Here is a 15,682-nt window from a genome sequence, read left to right as displayed (position 1 = left end):
ATTTGAAATGTCTGCAGGTTCGGCTGAATGTTTTTAAATATGTAAAGTACTCGTATAATTACAATTAAAATCTAAAATCTAGGATAACTATAAAAGCAGTTACAAAGATGAAAAAAAAAACACAGTACATTACATTCATACACACACACGAACATCACGCCTGTATTCCCAAATGGGGTAGGCGGAGCACACGAAACGTTACCGTTTCGGAGCCACTTATAGCAATTTTAGGTTTAAAGCTTGACAGAAACGGTACAATAGTGACAGGTTGCTAGCCTGTCGCCTACGGTATACCTTAACCTATTCCTTAGTCGCCTCTTACGACATTCACTGAAGAAAAATGGACAGGTGTATTTCTAACCCGACACCACACGGGGGTGTACATTACATTCATACAGTAAATAAATGCTTGTACCTAATAAAAAACCTGTAAATATTTCCTTACTTGCTTTGTCAACCAAAACCAATTTTCACAAAAAAAAAAAACTTCCAAAAGTGGATCAGACTTCACAAACAAACGTACAAACATTATGAATTAAATTAATAATGTTCTCTAATACAACTAGCTAACTAGGCGGGTTTTAACAAAGAGTGCTTGCTGACAAAATCTGACATGTCTAATCTACGCGTGAAAATTTAATTCTTCAGGCACCTTAAAAAGTTAATCCTTGGGTTTAGCCGAAAGTCGCTCGGTCGCGCTTGTCGGATTGAATAATTAATAAATCAGACGAACTTACCCTAAGTGATGTCTGATGATAATTTTGTGAACGTTTCATCCGAAGAGATAATAAGTAAATTAACATGTAGTATCGACTTTACGGTACTGGATGCCGCGTTTTTAAGAGTATCTAGAAAAATAAAAATATTTATTGTCTCTGGTCACTCTTTACCATAAACAGCTCCCTTCTATTATGTCACTTTTTTAGAGCTATTAAGTCTAGAATCTAGATAGATACTATCTAGATTAGTATCTATCCAGATTCTAAACTTAGCATGTAAGCTAGAATACCTACATGTGTATGCATGTATGTATATTATGGGTGTGTGTAGCTATATATCTCTGGGAACGACACAGGCATATACCTACTACACACCCTTTTTACCCGACTGCAAGGAGTGGTATTGTTTTTGCCAATACTAGAAGGAATACAAGTGGAGGGGTAAGATTGTTTAAATGGGAGGGTTATTATCTCTTCGGATGAAACGTTCACAAAATTATCATCAGACATCACTTAGGGTAAGTTCGTCTGATTTATTAATTTTGTTTCACGTTTCATCCTCGAGATAATAAGTAAATTAACATGTAGATATTTAGAGCTAGTGTTGGCAAATATCTATGGGGGAGACCCATTTATAATTAAAACTGTATATTATTTAATAGGTTTTATTTTACACAAATAAAGTTTTTATAATAAACAAAACAGTCTTTTCCTTAAATTTAATTGAGATCAATAATAGTTATTGGTACTTAATCAACTTTCCCAGTTGGGACAAAAAATAGAAAATGTAGGCCTATAGAGTATACTCTGCAGGAAACTGCCAGGGTTTACTCTATATCCTTGTTAAACCTAAAATACTGAACACATGCCCATGTTTTTTAATTAATAATCTGAGGTTGTAGGTTCTTAATTATTTTAATACAACTTATACTACCTACACACCTATAAGGTACAAAAGTTCCCAAACTCAACTACAATCATAATTGTCTTATTATTATTTTTTTTTTTTTTTTTTTATTATTATTAATTATTAGAGCAGCTTAAGACAGAATTAGCAAATGTAGTGTCTACCATAGGTGTAACTGGTAAATTGTAATGCTTTGCAAAAACAAGAGATCTTGATGACCATCCTGCTGTCTTTTTAATAATATCTAAAGAAACTCCTCTATTATTTGCTTTGGACGTAGCTGCATGTCTGGTACTGTGTGACGAGAACAAGGAAGTATCAATGCCGCTAAGCTTTAATACTTCCTTGATCCAGCGACTCACTGTTTGTGAAGATGCCTTTTTATAAGGCCGCTTAGATGTCAAAATAAGATAGTTTTCCTGATTCCTTAACAACTTTGTCTTATCTAGGTATGCAATTAGAGTTTTTGCTGGACATAATTGTGGATTTTCAAAGTAAGTAAGTATAATGTACATGTTTTTCTAGTAGAAACTGATGTCTTAATTATATCTGTTATTAATATGGTAACATTGTCATTGTTAATATGAATGTCATTCACTTTAATAGATGAGATCGTTTGCACACGATGTGCAGTAGAGAGGGAAAGTAATGTGACAAGCTTACGAGACAGATTATCTAAACTAAGAACAGATGTATCTAGTTTGTTTAAGAAACCAAGCACAATATCCGGGTCCCATGTGTGTGTATATTTGGGTAGAGATGGTCTTAGCCGGTATGCACCCTTCAGGAACCTCTTTATGCACATATCAGTCCCAATTTTAGAGTCTATAAGCAAGGAGAGGGCAGAACGATCCGAGTTTAATGTGGCGTAACAGGCGCCAGAGTTGAATTCTTGAGATAGGAATGACATCACATGAGGTGTTGTAGCTAGAAACTTATCAATATTGTGTTGATGACAAAATATCCACCATTTTTATAAGTAGTATTATATTGTTTCATAGTACCTTGTGCCAAGGATGACAGCATTACTTCTAATGAGTTCTCTGGCAAACCTCTTTGCTGGAATGCTTGCCGCAGAAGATGCCTGCAGCCAGGGTAAGCCGGTGGCTCAGATGATGTTGTGTTCTAAGTGGAGATAAAAGCAAGTTATTGTTTGGCTTAAATATAATCAGTTCGGACACTAAATGTTTATTTATTAGAGGATACCAAGCCTGGGAATGCCACATAGGGAAAACTGAAATGCCTTTTGCCTTGTCAGTTTTCAATTTTTGAAAGAATTTAGTGATATTGCAAAAGGGAGGGAAAGCGTAGAAGAAATGTTTGGACCAGTTGTCTGTGAATGCATCTATCTTATATGCCAAAAGGGTCTTTTTTCCATGATATATATTTGTCACATTTTGCATTGGTTCTGTTGGCAAACAAGTCTATGTTGGGTTTACCCAAAGTCTTAGTTATTTTATTAAATGCATAACTGGCTAATTCCCCACTCAGTATCTATATTATTATTTCTGGATTCCCTATCGGCTTCAGTATTCTCCTCAGACCGTATGAATGAATGAATGAATGAATGAATGAATGAATATTTATTCACAGAACATATGGTACATATACATAAGGTAGGCACAGTATTATTAGCGATCCGTAATATGTTCGGCCATCAGGCATGTGAAAATTAGAGATTGAAGACAGAACAGTAGATTAAAGTGTCAAAATAGCATAGAATTGCCGTCATCATTTAAATTTAACAGCAACCATACATGTCAAGTATATTTGGAATACAATTGGGTAGAACTTAATTTTAATTGTAATATTATTATATTTTTATCATTATACTCATCATTACAATAAATTTCTAAATTTTATGTATTTAAATGTCAAATCAAAACTTATAGCTAAAAAATTCATCAATGCTGTAAAAGCAGGCATTACATAAGAATTTGTACAGTTTCGCCTTAAATTCGGTATTGGATAATGTTTTATATGTAGCAGGAATTTTATTATAAATTTTAATACACATATAGTATGCACTTTTTTTCCTTAGAACCAACCTATGTTTAGGTAGTACTAATTGGTATCGTCTATGGGGTCTATTTGTTGGCTTGTCTGCCGAGAGGAACAGCTCAGTATTGAGTTTTACAAATATAGCGGCCTCGTATATGTAGAGACAGGGTACCGTAAGTAAATTAAGTTTAATAAATAGAGTTTTACATGTTTCTCGATACCCAATCCCGCCTATCGTTCTGACGCATTTTTTTTGTGCTACAAAAGCCCGGTCTGCATTAACAGAGTTTCCCCACATAAGTATGCCGTATCTCAAAACTGATTGAATGTAGCCGTGATAGGCCATTAGAGCTGTTTTTTCCGATACAGTTTGTTTAATTCGCCACAATGCAAATACGAATTTACCAATCTTTTTACATACTCCTTCAACATGTTCCTTCCAGTTACAATGACAGTCTAGAGTTATACCCAAAAATACCGCGCTTTTTACTTCCTCAATACCGATGTCATTATGTTTGATAACTAGTTTTTGTGTTTTACCTTTGTACGATAAGAACTGCATGAATTTGGTTTTATTCAAGTTTATTTTTAAATTATTATTGTTCAACCAATTGGTCACATCCTTTAGTGCTGTATTTAAGTCATATTGAAAATTATTTGGATCTGTACCCTTAACTACTACCGTTGTATCATCTGCAAATAAGATACAGTCATGCCTAGTTGATTCAGTCAGATCATTAATATAGACAATAAACAATAATGGCCCCAGGATACTGCCTTGAGGCACGCCATATGAATTTATTTTGCATCTAGATTTAAAAGAAGTGAGACTGTTATTTTCTATTTTATCTATTTGAGTATATTGTTTTCGTTCGTGTAGGTAACTCTTAAGCCAATTATAAGCAGGTCCTCGTATCCCCTGCTTATCTAGTTTATCCAGTAGGCTCCTGTGACATACGGTGTCAAAGGCCTTGGACATATCAAGAAATAGCACTCCTATCGGTACACTGTTGTCAATGCATTCCGTTATTTTATTGTTTAGTTTAAAGCATGCTAATGTTGTTGATTTTTTCTTTCTGAACCCATTTTGCTCAGGTTTTAAAATATCATGCTTCTCAAGAAAGGATTCTAATCTATTATGCATTGCTCTTTCGTATATCTTAGATATGACAGGAATTAATGTTATGGGCCTATGATTACCTAATTCTAGTTTATCCCCCTTTTTAAATATCGGTTTCACCACTGACTTTTTTAGTGCCGTGGGGAAGATGCCCTGTTCGAAAGATAAATTAATAAGATACGATAAATGCACAGATATTATAGATGATATTGATTTTAATATTTTGGATGGGATTTCGTCATAGCCAGTGGACTGTGTGTTTTTCAGAGAACGAATTATTTTAAATATTTCGTAAGGGTCCGTTGGCACAAGAAAAATGCTTTTCGGAAATGCATATGTAGATTTCTTATAAGGCAGCTGATTACTTTTTAAAGGTGTGCTATTTATATTAATGAAATAATCATTAAATTCTTCAGCTATTGATTGGGGAGTGCGTAATAGGTTTTTGTCTCGATCTACGATGCATGAAATTTCCTTCCTGGATTGTTGGTTGAAGTTACCTTTAGCAACGTTCCAAGCAGCTCGGCATTTATTCGTTGCCCCTTCGATCAATTTTGTATTACATAACCTTTGGGAGTGGACAATGCATTTTCTTAAAGTTCGAGTGTAATTAATTAGTTTGATTTTATTCAACTCCTTATCTTTTGAACATCTTTGATACTGGTAATACAATTTTCTTTTGACAGCACAACCACGTTTCAAAGATTTAGTCAACCAAATTTTTCTTTTGTTTTTAGTAGAATTTTTTGTTCTAATTATGGGGAAACACAAATTATGAAATAGTATAAGTAAGTCGTGAAAAACAGTAAAAGCCTTGTCTGAACATTTCTCATCATACATTTCTGAGAATGTCAGGTTTTTAATACAATTTTTAAACTTTTGTATGTTTTCAGTACAATAGTCTCTTTTCGAATTATAAAATTCTTGTTTCTCACTTTTTACATACACTGGGAATGTTATTATTTGACACGTGTCGTGGTCTGATAGTCCTAACTGATGTGTTTCGCCTTTTGCGGTTTTAATGTTACTAATTATGTGATCAATGCAGTTATTTTTACGTGTAGGTTGAGAAATATGATTGCACATATTATAATTAGCAAGCAAAGTAAAATATTCCCTGGTTATAGTATTTTGAACCAGTGTATTTATATTTAAGTCCCCGCATATAATAACTCTTTTGTTACGCTTACTTCGCAGAACAGCCAGAAGCTTATCCAATTTTTCAAAAAATACATTTATATTCGAGTCTGGAGTTCTATATAAGCAAACAATTATTAAATTATAGGTTGCAATCTCGATGGCACAGCATTCAAACTCCTTTTCACAAGCAAATTTTTGTACTTCCGGCATATCGTTAAAATTTAAATGTTTATTTATAATGATTGCGACTCCACCCCTTTTCTTTGTTTTTCTTGAGAAAAATGAAGCAAGTTCGTAGTCTTTAAAAAAAAGGTTATTTTCAGATCCAGAGCATAGAAATGTTTCGGAGAAACAGATTACATTGAGAGAGTTTCCGCTGTCTTTTAATTCATCTAGAACTATTTCTATTTCATCTCTTTTTGTTAAAATCCCAGCTATATTTTGATGCAATACTTGGAAACTATTACGTGCCTTGCAATTATTTGCTCGTTTGTTCGCGAAAAAATTCTAAGCTATCTTCAGGGGGCTCGTAATTGCTTGCTTCATGTGGTTTTTTCGGACTTGCCGGCAGCGTGTTGGTAAGGATACGATGATTGGAGTCATTATTTTCTTGAGCATTCGGTGTCGTGTCACCAGGTCGATCCTCCACTGCCGTGTTTTCAACGTAATTAAGTTCAATTTTTGATATTACTTCCCTTATTTTCATGAAGATGCTACGCATGGCTTGGTCATTAATGTCTCCTGACCTTTTATGAAACATATCGTAGTCATATGTGAGCGTTTCATTCGAATCAATGAGATAGGCATGGCAGTGAGTGCAAATGTCTAGATAAAGAAGATGGTTAAAAGTTTCAACACGCCAGTTAAATAATCTGCTCATTTCCCCCATACTTATACGTCGGTGTACATATTATGAAGTTAGTGTTTAATAAGGAAGTTAAAGTTTGTCTTATTAGAAATACCAAATCTAAGTAGTTTTTGGAGCTTCTAAAGTCTTCCTCGCCTATAAGGATAACGCAGTAATCGCTCAACTTCAGATGTCGCGTCTTTACACAGATGTCTTTTAATAAATATTCAATTCCAGAGCTTGGCGTTAAATAGTGACATATCTGAAAGTTCTCTGGAAGTTCGTTTTTTGCGCTACGCAGTACTTTATTTCTTTTATTACTGCTTACAATGACGAGTTTTTGACTAACAGACTGATCATATGGAGCAAATCCAGCACCCTCATTCATTGGGTGCGGGGTATCATTTTCTCTTCGTTGCGGCTCCATAGAGTCTTCATTTTCGTCAGAATTTTCGTTTGGCTCTGGTTGTTGGTTCGGAGTTTGTAAAAAAGATGTTTTGCCAATGACCAGTTCGCCACTTCTTTTGGGCGTTCTTAGCGGACTCTGTTGTTCGTAATTTTTGGTGATTTTCTTTTTTCGTTTGTGTAGGTTTTTAGATGGTGTATCTTCAATTAATATTTTCTTATAGGAATTTATCTTCGCATGGCAGTCTTGAACTGTTTGTTTCAGGTCACAAATTTCCGCATTTAATTTTATTATTTCTTCATGTGCACTGGCAAGTTCTGTTTTTAATTGGGTGATTTCATTCTTTAGGTATAGCATTTCCGATCTATCTAAAATCGATATATTTGGAAGGCTATTAGTTGCTTTGGGACTTTCACACTCCCAAAATGTACTGTTTAAAACATTTTCAGCAGAGATATTAGAAATGTTGTCATCTGAAAGGCATGGTTTCTTAGGTTTCCGCTTTGTGATGTTTTGAGAGTCCTGTTCGCTAATATTATATGTGAAAACTATTGGTTGCTGATTTGTAGATGCATTTTGCAATTTTTGTATATTTCTAAACGCGGATTTTCTGTCTTTTCCTTTTAATTCTGACATTTTAAATATCAGTGCAGTATAACTGTCTTCGTAAACGCACTCCTGTAGTAACGTTCCAACAAAGTACGTTCCAATAATGAAGTTCGTTCAGTGTTATAGTTGTACAGTATAAAACAACTATCTTCGTAAACGCGCTCCTTAGCCCTCGTTTCCAGACGTATGCGCAACGTCACGCTGACATTTTGTTATGCTTGTCAAAACACGGCGAAACATAAGATAGTAACTTTTACCCGTTATTTATTACTTTTCTTGGGTGAAAGTTTCTGTTATTTTAAATTTCACTTGATGTGCGTGTAACTTTAAATTTATAACTGATTTGCCATTTATTGTTTTCGTTTATATATAATAGGAATTTCTCACCAGAATGTTTTTTCTATCTTCAACGGTGTCTAGACCTCAGTGCCAATCGTTTACACCACTTCCGTGTGAGTTTTTCTTCACTTTTATATGATATCTATATAAATAAAAATGAATCGTAAAATGTGTTGCTAAGCGCAAAACTCGAGAACGGCTGGACCAATTCAGCTATTTTTTTTTTCATATCATCGTTAAAGTCTAGGAAGGTTTTTATGAGAGAAAAAACTGGAAAATTGCTGGGAAAAAGAAAATGCGAGTATGGAAGTGCGGTAATTAATGCATCACCTGTGGGTTTTAGTAAAATGCGGAGTGATGCGAATGTTTGCTACTCAATTTTATTTAGGCGTTTTGTTTTATTAATCCCCCTTATTTTGCATTTGCATGCTTGCTTGCTTGGCTGGAAGATGTTTGGACCTATAGTGTCTGAAATAGGGACGTTTTCTTCCATTTTTTTTCGTACACTACTTTTTTCGTTTTAAAGTGGAACGAAGATTGCCGAGTAAATGAGTTTTATGACATGAGTACCTTAATACTACCTACTAAATAATAACAAAAACAAATTTAAATGAACTAAAATAATTTCCTTGCTCACCCGCGACCTTACGAGTGTAGTGTGGTGGTGGTGATGATGGGTTTGTGTGATTTGTGTGTGTTCTTACAGTGTGGAGGTGGAGGAACTGCATGAACACGCATATTTTGCATAAGCTTAGCTATCGTAAGGTCGCGGGTGAGCAAGGAAATTATTTTAGTTCATTGATATGGACCTCCGCAAAGTAACGCCTGATTCAATAAATTATTTAAAAACAAATTTGTTTACGTTCCTCAATTTACATTGACTGGTTGATTTATTTTGTGTTTTGATTTAATCTATTTTATACTCATGCCACCTATAAGACGAGGGCGAAGCAATTTGGGTCGAAGAACTCGAAATGCTACAAACCAAGATAATTATCAGAGTAATCGAACAGCCCAGCAACGTCAAGAGCGAAATGAAATTGAAAGGATTCGGATAGCACAAACCCGTGCAGAGCGTAATGAGCTGAATGCAGCTAATAATGTAAGTTTCAATCGAGCTGCTTTCAATTACAATGTTACAATTGACTACAGTGCCTACCAATGCGTTGCTATTGGATCTATGAACTCAGTTTGCCCATATTGTAAGGCATTGAAGTACAAAAATGAAGCCGCTGGATTGTGTTGCGCAAATGGCAAAGTGAAATTAATACCATTGGTGAAATTAATATATATTATATATATTTAAAGTACCCAAAAAAATCTGTTCTGATATATTAGGTAGTGAAAATTAATAATTTCATCATATGCGGCATCATCACCAGAATTTAATTATACAGTTAAGTTTTCTACATCATTATATTTAGTGTAGATAGCCTAGATTTCTGTAGACTTGCTTGCTTCCATGCTCGCTTGCATGCTTGCTAGCATGCAAGCTTGGTACATGCCTCCATGTTTGCTAGCGTGCATGCTTGCTTGCATGCTTGCTTGCATTCTTGCATGCCTGCTTGCATGATTGGTTACATGCTTCCATGTTCGCTAGCGTGCATGCTTGCTTGCATGCTTGCTTGCATGCATGCTTGGTTACATGCTTCCATGTTCGCTAGCGTGCATGCTTGCTTGCATGCATGCTTGGTTACATGCTTCCATGTTCGCTAGCGTGCATGCTTTCTTGCATGCTTGCTTGCATGCTTGCATGCCTGCTTCCAAGCTTGCTTGCATGCATGCTTGGTAACATGCCTCCATGTTCGCTAGCGTGCATGCTTGCTTGCATGCTTGCTTGCATGCTTGCATGCTTGGTAACATGCCTCCATGTTCGCTAGCGTGCATGCTTGCTTGCATGCTTGCTTGCATTCTTGCATGCCTGCTGCATGATTGGTACATGCTTCCATGTTCGCTAGCGTGCATGCTTGCTTGCATGCTTGCTTGCATGCATGCTTGGTTACATGCTTCCATATTCGCTAGCGTGCATGCTTTCTTGCATGCTTGCTTGCATGCTTGCATGCCTGCTTCCAAGCTTGCATGCCTGCTTGCTTGCATTCTTGCATGCCTGCTTGCATGCTTGGTTACATGCTTCCATGTTGCTAGCGTGCATGCTTTCTTGCATGCTTGCTTGCATGCATGCTTGGTAACATGCCTCCATGTTCGCTAGCGTGCATGCTTGCATTCTTGCATGCCTGCTTGCATGATTGGTTACATGCTTCCATGTTCGCTAGCGTGCATGCTTGCTTGCATGCTTGCTTGCATGCATGCTTGGTAACATGCCTCCATGTTCGCTAGCGTGCATGCTTGCTTGCATGCTTGCTTGCATGCTTGCTTGCATGCTTGCTTGCATGCTTGCTTGCATGCTTGCTTGCATGCTTGCTTGAATACATGCTTCCTTGCGTGCTCGCTTGCATGCATTGTTACTTGCATACATACTTGCTTGCATACTTGGTTGCATGCTTGCTTGCATGCTCGCTTGCGTGCATGGTTACTTGCATACTGGCTTGCATGCATGCTTGCTCCCTCGCTTGCGTGCTCGCATTGATTCCTCACTATAAAAAAAAGTACATGGCTAATAAGGTAACACAATATAAATTGATTTTAAGGCAGAACGAAGTTTGCGGGGCCAGCTAGTTATAATTAAAATTATCCGGATCAAGTTTTAAACATGTTGTTCAAAGGCTAGCTATCTACCCACCGCCGTATGTATGATGCATACAGCCAGATGTTTTTCTGCTCACACCATTGCCATATCTTTCTGGTTATTTGATTGAAGTGTTCATACTGAACACTGCCCATTTTATTTATACATGCTATGACAGTTGTATTATCAATACGCATTAGAATATGGCAGTCTGATTTGTTTTTTGCTAATGAAAGTAGTCCAAAATAAGCTGCCATTAATTCTAGTGAATTAATGTGGTTTTTTTTTCAGATTCACTCCAAAACCACTATTGTTTCCCCGTTACAATGTGCTCCCCATTTTAAAGGGATGCATCAGTGAATATTTCCAATACATAGTCTTGGAGTTCAAATGATTGGTATTTATGCTGTATGTTTCTATACCACCATTGTAAATCTAATCTAGAGTCTGGAGACAAATTCATTGTTGCATTATAGTTGTCATTCAGAATCTATAGTGCTAGGTATTTGTCTCTTTCCAGCAGCTTTGTATACAGCCAGCCATAGGACACAGCCGGGCAAGCTGCAGTTAATGTTCCAAGTATTTGAGCACAATCCCTAATTTTTAAAGATTTTTTTGATGAAATATTGTCAATTAGATCTCTAATTCTTAATTGTTTTTCAACTGGTAAGTGCAGTGTTAAGCTTTGTGAATTAATTAAAAAACCTAAAAATGTACATTGCCTTGAAGGTTGCATTTTTACTTTTATCATAATTTATTATGAAACCTAAGCATTTGAGGACTTGAATTATATCTGTGGCTCCAGTGAAAAGGGGTACATGTCGAAAAACCCAAGTTTACAGGAGACGCAAAAAACAGTTACGCCCGAGATGATTCAAACTTACGTTCATTAGACTTGTATATTTACATATACTAATAAATGTGGTATGTTAAAGGACTAAATTAATTGCGCTCTTTCTTATGGGAATGTTATTTTTGCTCTTGATCTATTAGTTTATAAATTAACTACTTGTATCCAAAATAGAAGTATAAAAATAAGTGTAAAAAGGTTCAAGTGGTTATATATATCGCTATTCACCAAGTTTTCGTAATTTTATACGAAGTGAAAAAGGGTACGCATCCGGAATGTTTTTTGTAGTACATGTATAATATCATCCACAGAAGAATAGCTTACGAACTAATAGTGTAGAAAATTATTGCATTTTTCAATTTATGCAGTTCTTTGGACTTAATTACAGACATAACAGACATGTAGCCTTTTGCACGTTTTTTTTTTATTGTGTTTTTAGTTACAAGTAGACTTAAATAACAATGAAAAATTCGAAATGCTACTTGTATCCAAGTTGAGTGAATAAAACACATATGAAAGTATTTAAATATCTATTCAAAAACGCTATAAATTTTTCAAAAATCTCACATGCAAACATAAAAAATGCCCGTTTAAAACAAACTTAAAATTTCTCATCATTAGTATCTAAGTATGTCCATTCAAAAGACGTTAAAATAATATTAAATTATCTTGTAACATACAATTACAAAAAACATGTTATTTATTAATAAAACTGAAAATCTCTAAGCTAAGCAGCTTGTCTTCTGTCGGTATCAGTAGATGCGTATCGACAGTTTCATCATTGCAGATTAAATCTTTGTAAAGGTTAATCAGCGGTATGAAGGACCTTAAGGGCTGTTCCTATCTTCGATCCACAGCACGCTAGATCTCGCAGGTCGAATACTTAAAGCTCCAGCGGGCATTAACTGCGAGATTGCATGCTTGAACGAGGCCACGAATGCCTGGCTAGCTGGACCGAGTCCAAATCTCCCGTCCAAACCACATAGGCAAAGAGCCTAGGATACAATAGCCTCCGTCACCACTTTAAAGGCATTAATAGAACCTTTAACAGGCAGGGATCGGGCCAGACTGTTAGCTGTGTCCAAGCCAGAATCTGGTTACTGGCTCAATGCATACCCCTCGCCCAACACTAGAACTTTTATCGACCTAGACACTACGCATAGCTGCTGGTCTAGAACCAGGTCTACGCATAGGGCTGGGCTGGAAGTTGGGATCTGCGAAAGTAAGAACTGTGTTTCTTGTGGGGCTCCAGTGGACCGTCTCGGCCAACATGGCCTCTCCTGTTCCTCGGGCGCCGGCCGACTGTCCCGCCACGCCACTCTCAACGACATTTTCAGAAGGGCGCTCGTTAGTGCCAACGTTCCCGCCGCTCTGTAGCCCCAGATTGTACGGAGCGATGGCAAGCGCCCTGACGGAATGTCGTTGGTACCCTGGAAGACTGGCCGTGCGCTGGTGTGGGACGCTACCTGTACAGACACCCTGGCGGCGTCCTACCTAACAGCAACTAGCAATCGTGCGGGGGCGGCGGTAGACGCCCGGGAACGCCTCAAGGTCACAAAATATAGCTGTCTCGGCCCCCAAAATTATTTCTTTGCTTTCGGCGTCGAGACTCTAGGTCCTTGGGGTAAGAGTGCGCTGGAACTACACAGGGAGCTCAGCAATAGGTTAAGGGAGGCAACAGGCAACCCTCGCGCCGGCAGCTTTCTCGCGCAAAGAATCGCAATCGCAGTTCAACGCGGGAATGCTGCCTGCGTGATGGGCACCATGCCAAGAGGCCCACCTCTCTTTTTTAATTAAAGTTTTAGTTTTAGATATTTAAATTAAATAATAGTTTTAGTCCTATGGATATTTTGTATTTTCTTAATCATTCTTATTAAATGATTGGTGGCAAGGGATATATCTTAATTAATACCCTTAAAATTAATGCAATGTGCAATATTAGTTTAATAAAAAAATTGGTGTAAAAGGATATAACTTAATCGCGTAACCGTCGACTGCGCAGCTCGCAAGCGCGTTCTCCCTGCACAAGTCAGCGCACACGATTGTGACTCATCCGTGAGCGCCATGGCTCCCCACTCACCCGCTCATTCCCCCGCGCAAAGACTTATCCTTTTCCATGTAAACTTTTTTATATTCGATTTGTGAAAACGGGCGCAGCTCGACTTAATCTTATATTTTATTTGATTTTTTTGTGTAAAGAGATTGAACTTCACTTGTATCAATGTAAACCAAATAAATCTGTTCTTGTTTTAGGGGTTCAAGTGTGCTTAGATTTTTTTACACCCGCTATATGAAAAAACAGCACGTACAACTAAATTTAGATCATAAATCACAAACAAAACTTTAGTTAATAGAAATACAACTTGACAAATACCCTCTGTTGAGAACTTTTTTAAGGCAGTTCTACCCTTGACCACCAGAAAAGTCCGTTGTTTTAAAAGATATCTTAGATCCGTTTACACCAATCGATGCGTTATTTTTTTTTGTGTTTTTTGGTCTATATAACTCAATTTGGCCAAATTCAGACTTGTACCCCTTTTCACTGGAGCCACAGATATGTGCTGTGTTAGCTTTACATTCTGCATATGAAGCAGCAATACATTGTATGTCATCAAGGTAATTTACAACAATATATCCTAATTTACGAAAGTAGGTAATTACTGGTTTTAAAAGTTTTGTAAAAGTGTTAGGAGCCGTACAAAGGCCATAGGGCAATGCTTTAAATTCATACAATTTATCAAATCTAAATCTTAAATATTTTCTATGGTGATCTGCAATAGGGACCAAGAGGTAGGCCTCTTTTAAGTCTATTGTTGTCATGTAAGATTTTTTGTCAATAAGTCTGATAGAGGTTCGAATATCCTCCATTTTAAAGTGTGTTGTATACACAATTTATTTAAGGGTTTTAAATTTAATATAAAACGAAATTTTCCATTTGGCTTGGGAACCAGAAATATATGGGATAAGTACTGCCCAGGTGTTGTCGTTACATGGTTGTATTGCACCTAAAAATAAGAGGTTAGATATGGCTTCCTGTAAGTTTTATCATTCAGGTCAGGTATATTTGGTAGCGTAGTCTGTGTGGGTATTTTATGAAAGGGAATTTCATAACCCTGTATCCATTGTAAAATATGATGGTCTTTAGTTAGGATACTCCAACACCTAATGTAGTGTGTGAGGTTTCCTGCATGTACCTGTAAGTTATTTATCGCCGACCCCGAGCACGCTGGTAGCTCCTCTCCGGACGGTGTGCCTGTGGACGTCGTGCTGAGGGCTGTGCAGGCTTCTTCTGTTGGGATGATGGTGGAGCTGGACGTCGTAGTCCGCCTCGACCCATCATCTTCGACTGTGTATATGCACGAGGCGGACCATTCCAGTTTCCCTGTCGGGGTGCTGGCTTTGTAGGTATTGGTTGGGGTCGTTTGATTGCTGGCTGGACTTTTCTATTGTGATTTTGTCTTTTATTCGGTCTGACAAGTTTGTACCAAACAGAAACTCATCTCTTGTCACTTCTTCAGTCATTTTTTTGAAAAATTTTTGTCAAGTAATGGTGCTATTAACACTTTCCTTGTGATATTTTCTCCATGGTGTAAGTCAGTTAATATGCGGCCAGTGTCGCTAAGAAGTTTCATTATCTTGATGTTGTCTGGAGATTCCTTAAGTAATTCTGTAATGGCCAGTCCAAGCGCTGTCAAGGCTAATCCGAGTTCCTTTTGTTTGTTAGCTAAAGTTTTGTCACGATTTTGCAGGCTTCATTGATAGCTGCGTTTACCTCTCCATTTAATAATGGAGGTGACAGGAGCTGGCAGTTTACTGGCACTAGGTATGCCTTGAGCATGAGTTCTTTTTCCTCTTTTCTAATGCCATTTTTTGAGGGTTTCTGACCATTTAGATGCCAATTCGGCTAAAATGTTTGGTCCCCATCTATTTGGGGCTACCTCATCTAGCCCCAGTGCTAGCAGCAATGGGTTCGGTTGTGGTTGGATGTGCCCTTCAGTGTCTGCCTCGGTATCAGGAGCTGCGTCCGAGGGCACGTCGTCGTCGTCGTTATCTTCTGG

The 15,682-nt window shown here is 37.2% G+C and overlaps 1 protein-coding gene across 1 annotated transcript; it reads right to left on the bottom strand.

Annotated features, from left to right (window-relative positions):
* Positions 1 to 738: 738 nt before the first annotated feature.
* On the bottom strand, positions 739 to 15,462 carry LOC141437216 (uncharacterized). The gene is made up of 4 exons (XM_074100471.1): positions 15,397 to 15,462; positions 14,819 to 15,067; positions 2,631 to 2,751; positions 739 to 848 (listed from the first exon to the last, which is right to left on the bottom strand). Exons 1-4 carry the CDS (start codon positions 15,460 to 15,462, stop codon positions 739 to 741), a joined length of 546 nt encoding a protein of 181 aa, XP_073956572.1.
* Positions 15,463 to 15,682: the final 220 nt, after the last annotated feature.

Source organism: Choristoneura fumiferana, chromosome 17 (assembly GCF_025370935.1).
Source record: "Choristoneura fumiferana chromosome 17, NRCan_CFum_1, whole genome shotgun sequence".
NCBI lineage: Eukaryota > Metazoa > Arthropoda > Insecta > Lepidoptera > Tortricidae > Choristoneura > Choristoneura fumiferana.
The sequence above is the reverse complement of the archived record's forward strand: the minus strand, read 5'-3'. Positions and strand labels throughout refer to the sequence as shown.